The sequence below is a fragment of the Oncorhynchus mykiss genome, chromosome 6, assembly GCF_057628025.1.
Source record: "Oncorhynchus mykiss isolate SJ-2025 chromosome 6, ASM5762802v1, whole genome shotgun sequence".
Lineage (NCBI taxonomy): Eukaryota > Metazoa > Chordata > Actinopteri > Salmoniformes > Salmonidae > Oncorhynchus > Oncorhynchus mykiss.
Window position 1 is genome coordinate 12,437,603 of NC_143027.1, and position 5,662 is coordinate 12,443,264.

At 41.6% G+C, this 5,662-nt stretch overlaps 1 protein-coding gene across 1 annotated transcript; it reads left to right on the forward strand.

Annotated features, from left to right (window-relative positions):
* Positions 1 to 676: 676 nt before the first annotated feature.
* Positions 677 to 5,155, forward strand: LOC110525280 (lysM and putative peptidoglycan-binding domain-containing protein 3). The gene is made up of 3 exons (XM_021605280.3): positions 677 to 937; positions 3,176 to 3,447; positions 3,580 to 5,155. Exons 2-3 carry the CDS (start codon positions 3,184 to 3,186, stop codon positions 4,255 to 4,257), a joined length of 942 nt encoding a protein of 313 aa, XP_021460955.1. The 5' UTR covers positions 677 to 937; positions 3,176 to 3,183; the 3' UTR covers positions 4,258 to 5,155.
* The last annotated feature ends 507 nt before the right edge of the window (positions 5,156 to 5,662 follow it).

The following is a 5,662-nucleotide window of genomic DNA, read 5'->3' on the forward strand; positions in this document are numbered from 1 at the left end:
ATTGCACACAGAGTGAGTGAATGCAACTTCTGTGACTTGTTAAGCATGTTTACTCCTTATTAAGGCTTGCCATAACAAAGGGGTTGAATACTTATTGACTCAACAATTTTAGTAATTTATTTTTTTTAAATCTAAAAACATAATTCCACTTTGACATTATGGGGTATTGTGTGTAGGCCAGTGACACATCTCAATTTAATCCATTTTAAATTCAGGGCGTAACACAACAAAATGTGGAAAAAGTCACAGGTTATTAAAACATTCTGAAGTATTTGTGTGGCTCAGTTTGCAGAGCATGGTGCTTGCAATGCCAGGGTTGTGGGTTTGATTCCAACTGGAGACCAGTGTGAAAGATGTATGCTCTGGATAAGGGTGTCTACTAAAATGTAAATTAAGGACAATGTAATTATGCCCCCAATGCAATTTTGAATTCAAGTATATCCACAATGTGATTTCAAAGGATTTTTAATTAGCTAATAATTGTAACATTCCAACCTTGTTTAACATTATCTAGTTCAATTGTTGCCTGTTTTCACTATCTATATCCGTTTGCTACCGAGTAGCGCAGCGGTCTAAGGCACAGCATCTCAGTGCTAGAGGTATCACTACTGATCCTAGTTTGATTCCAGGCTGCATCACAACCGGTCATGATTGGGAGTCCCATAGGGCGGCGCACAATTAACCCAGTGACGTCGTCATTGTAAATAAGAATTTGTTATTTTAACTGACTTGCCTAGTTAAATATAAGTAAATACAATTGCATCCGTTTCAATGGGGGACTTTTATTTTTAAGGCTAACTGCCGATTACACAATTGTTGCTCGCGACACGCTGGTGGCGTTCATTTGTTTCGCTAGTAGCCAATTATGTATTTGATAGTAGCCAGAGGAAGAATGGAAATGGCTTAGGTCGTCGAAGAACGTTGCTCATGTTTTCAGGTAAACTATTGGTGCTTCGTGACTTTTTAATTCGCTAAATGTAACACGAACCTTTCCACGCGACAATAATCGGCAATGTACTATAGATAGCTATCTAACTAAGGCACGTTAACTGAAAAAGAATGGGTAGAGATGCTAGCACAGGTTAGCTAGCCCTCCTTTTAGTTGCCAGCCAAGCTAACTATCTTAGCGTTAGTTAGGTATTTGGCACCTGACCCAATCAGTTGGGTTACAAAGTGATCGGTTGCTTGCGTTTTGGGTGTAGATAACGTTAGTTTATCGTGAGAACACAATCGCTAGCTTGCTAGTTGCTTGCCCGCATAGTGTTAGTTTACGATTAGCCAGTGCGGTATCTCCGTGCTCCTGTATAAATTGGCATAAATTATTAGTGAAAGTGAATTACGTTAATAAGTCTGCTTCTTTCGCATGGCAGTTATAGTGGTGAGGAGTCTACCGGAAAACGATTTCACTATTAATTCCATGTAAAGGGTTCACGCACACATAATTTTAAACTTTGTTTTACTATTGACAGATACAACTGGTTTCGGGATTGTATATCGATTCGCTCTCCTTTAAATATAGGTAGTCTGATTTTATTCCTTTGTCACCGAATTGTTTAATCAAACTTTTCGCTGCCAGCTTCTGATATCTAAAAACGAGTCTCTTGAATTAGACGAGCGCGCACTAGGCCAGAGCTAATTTCCCCCGGGTTTCAAGTCATGGTTAGACCCGACCAGAAAACAGAAGTTTTTATGCACTGATACCAGGAGATGACAGCGACACGTTTGATTAAACAATACAGAGACAAAGCAGCTAATGGGGATTCATAATACATACAATACATGAAAACGAATCAATCCAACTTTTATCAAAATAATACCAGAAGGAAATGTTTTTGTTGTGCATTTTGGCTAACTCTAACCCGTTTCCTAACCTGCTACGAAAAGTCCAATCTGACGTTAATTTGACAAAAGCTGGATTCCGTCCAGCCATGATCTGGTTTCCCTTGGCTAAACTAGCTGGCTTGCAGAATTACGCTAGTTTTCGTCCTCATTGCCAAACTTCATAAATACTGTACCCTCAACTTCAAAACTCCTTTGCTATTTAGAAAGAAACTTTAAAAAATGTTTTATTTTGTTGAATAGTTGTGACTGTGAGATACAGTATCTGTCATAAGACGACTGTGGTGAAAATATATTATTGCTACTTAACGCAGATCCAAGTTCAGTTTTGAGATCCACCGGCGTCATTGGTGTAGGGTTAGCTGGACGATTCTGACTGGTCTTGGAACTGTGACAACAGGCAGCCTCTCCCCGCCTGGCTCGATGGGATATGTAGGGATTTTGCCAACACAGCCAGATATGTTCCCAGTCTTGTACCCTTAACTATCGTATTGTACCAATGTTTGTCCTCTGTAGTTGCGTGACTTTCTTTGTTTGCTGAAATATATACTTTTTCAATAAATGTTAATAAAATACAACCACTGACTGTTTGCTTGTTGATGTTGCTCTAAGATGGCAATTAAGCGCAAATTTGCATGTGCCAATTGAATCTCAACAAGGAAACCAAAGTATTGACCTTGGGCGAATCAATGTACTCCGAGTTGGATTCCAAAGCCTGGTCTCTGCTCCACTCCGTTGGTGAAGTTCATCAGAAACTGCCTTCACCATGGAGTGGAATTCAGTCGGCTACATCAGTAGCAGACGTTCCTCTCTGAATGTCAAATGGAAAACAACGGCTACATTAGCTAGCCACAGATTATATAAACTAGGACCTTGATTACATTGCAGTCACTGGGGCATCTATCTATCTTATCAGTCAGTATTACTGGTTGACCGTACAAGATAGGTGCAGTGATGGACTTTAGCTAGTCAGTTAAGTTTAATCACCCCTCTGAAGATCCATTCAACTGGAAGAGTTGGACTAAATGCTCTGCGCCTCACATACTAGAGGCTTCAAAACGTGCCAATGCATGCTATATTGAATGTAATGTGTAGGCTAGCTGCAGCTTTCAAAACAAGCTGAAACCTGACAAACATGGTTTACTCCTTTATTGAAAGAACTGACAGCTGTTGACAGTGATGCCAATATTCCCTGTACATCTTTGAAAATCTGGAAGTTTTCTTTGGAAATATCAAACAGGTGAAATTTGACCTCAACCTCACATTAGGTATAATTTTTAATGACACAATAACTCTTGTATAGCTTTCAATTACAATGTCTTGCTCCTCTGTTTAGAGTGAAAAATGACTGGGAGAAGCCCGCACTATGGTTTCCAGTCGGCCACGACGGTGCAGCCTGCCAATGGAGGACACGCCTACCTATTTGGGAACAGCTCTGAGAATGATCTCTCGGAGGAGGATGGTGAGAGCTATGAGCTGCGCTCCCGAGGCCGGGATAGGCTGCGCAGGAGCACCTCCAGGGAGAAGTTAGACGACATTGTCCACCTGGTCCGAGACATCAAAGAAGGGGACACTCTGAATAGCTTCTCGCTGCAGTACCACTGCTCAGTAAGTCAACCCTAATCCCTGTCTTACTCTCTAATGACAAAGCCCTTACAGACAGACCAGCTTTTACTTTTCACACCACTTTTTTTGCTACCCAAGTAAAGTGAAATCCTTTGTTTTGTCTGTGTGCCGTAGGTGGCGGACATCAAGAGGGCCAACAACCTGTTGACAGAGCAGGACTTCTTTGCGCTGAGATCCATCAAGATCCCTGTGAAACGCTTCAGCGTGCTGACAGAGACCCACAGCATCGCGCCTCTCAAATCTGCCTCCCCCACAGGCCTCCGACGTTTCCCCCAGCCCCCTATCTCTACGGAGATCTCCACAGACTCCTCCTCATCCACAGACAGCGTGGGCAGCTTCCTGCAGGAGAAGGACAAAGACATCGAGCTGCTAGTCAAGTCCACCGGCACCTCCAGAAGCAGCCTGAATGAGGTGGTCTCCTCCCTGACCCTCCAGCAGCCCTTACTACTGGAGGATTCTGACTTCAAGCCTGTCTTCAGGAAGGATCCCTACCATGGGGCGGACTGGGGCATGAGGTGGTGGACGGCGGTGGCCATCATGGTGGTGGTTGTCATTGTCACACCAGTGTTCTACCTGCTGTATTATGAGGTGCTGATGAAGGCGGACGTTAGCCACCACACCACCATGCCGTCGACCAATCCTAAGGGCATGCAGCATGCCCAGATTCCTGAGCCTGTGGAAGTCAATGGAAAGCCCAACTCAGGACCTCAGGCTGGAAACATACCCAAACCAAACTCACAGAGACACAATGAGGTGGATGACCACCCAGGCCCTAAGAAAGAGAAAACGTAGTGAGGGATTTAGACAAACTGCAGGAGCTGGAGGTATATGAGCAGTTGTGAAAAAAGTGATTATCCAAGCTCTCTGAGAATCACTTTATAGGGAACAGAATCCATTGGGAAATTATGATGAGGGGAAAATGAGGACAATCTGTTGAATTGTTTCAGTGGACATGCAGTATGTACGTTTTTAAAACATGTTTTTAAAGCAAGTTTGTTTTTGCACAGTGGGACCCAACTGCTTATTCTGCCCCTCTTGTCAGCTGATGGGACTAGTTCCACCATAACACTGTCTGAAGTGTGGGGTTTGTTCTTGGTCAAAACAGTACTGATTGCTGTCACTTAAAATAAGTAATTTATCTGTGGAATATTAGTCTTATTCCAACATCAGTATTGAAGTTAGTCTAAAATGTGATGCAAATTTTCTTGAATATTGTTTTGATATTTTTGCTTGTCTGGGAAGAACTGTGTTTGGAGTCCCACAACCTTCATTTCTACTAAGGGTGACGAAACGGGAAATGCACAATGTTGCCCAACACTAGCTAGGTATATTCCAGTGAAATGTTATATTTATAAACTGGTTGCCAATGTAATTAGAGCAGTAAAAATACATGTTTAGTCATACCCGTGGTATACGTCTGATATACTACAGCTTTCAGCCAATCAGCATTCAGGGCTCAAACCACCCAGTTTATAATGTAGTTTATTTTCCTCATCACTAGTGTTATGAACAGTATGTGCCTTCAACCTGTGGAACACTATGGCTGCATAGACACAGGCAGCCCAATTATTATTTTTTTCCAAATATTGGTCCAATTTATGAAAAAAACTCCAGAATTGGGCTGCTCGTGTAAATGCAGCCTTACAGGCTGAAAAGAAAGTCTATTTTGAATAAATTATTGATGCTCAGACTTGAGTGTGTTCATGTTGGTTTTTTGTTTTGTATAATTCTCATTTGTTTATACAAAGATCTACATATTCTAATACAAACTCACTTCCACCACACACGTCTTGATGATTCTCTAATTGTGCGTACAGTTTCACCAAACAAAATGTGTAAACTTGCTGACAGTGTTCGTCATATAGCCAATGGCTATTTGGTAAAAGATCAACCATAACTTTCAGGAAAAACATACATTTGGAAGAATGACATTCAACCAGTATCCATTAACATGCAGTCGGAGGTTAAATATGACGCTTCATCCATGTCATCACTGCACCAAAATCATCATCATTAAAATAGCAATGTCATTTTCCTACAAAAAGGTAGCTGTTAAACTGGGCATTTCTCCATTAAACTGAATTGGTGTGTGTGAATGTTATGTGCATGCATAAGTAGCAATCCAATGCCTCATATTTCACATCGTGATCTTCCAGCATTACAAATACATGCCATTTATCATCCCCAGAAACTATCT

Bases quoted from the DNA above. Each gene is read 5' to 3' on its own strand.
- LOC110525280 (XM_021605280.3), top strand. From the start codon at position 3,184: ATGACTGGGAGAAGCCCGCACTATGGTTTCCAGTCGGCCACGACGGTG. The intron at 3,448-3,579 runs GTAAGTCAACCC...TGTGTGCCGTAG, and splicing joins CGCTGCAGTACCACTGCTCA to GTGGCGGACATCAAGAGGGC.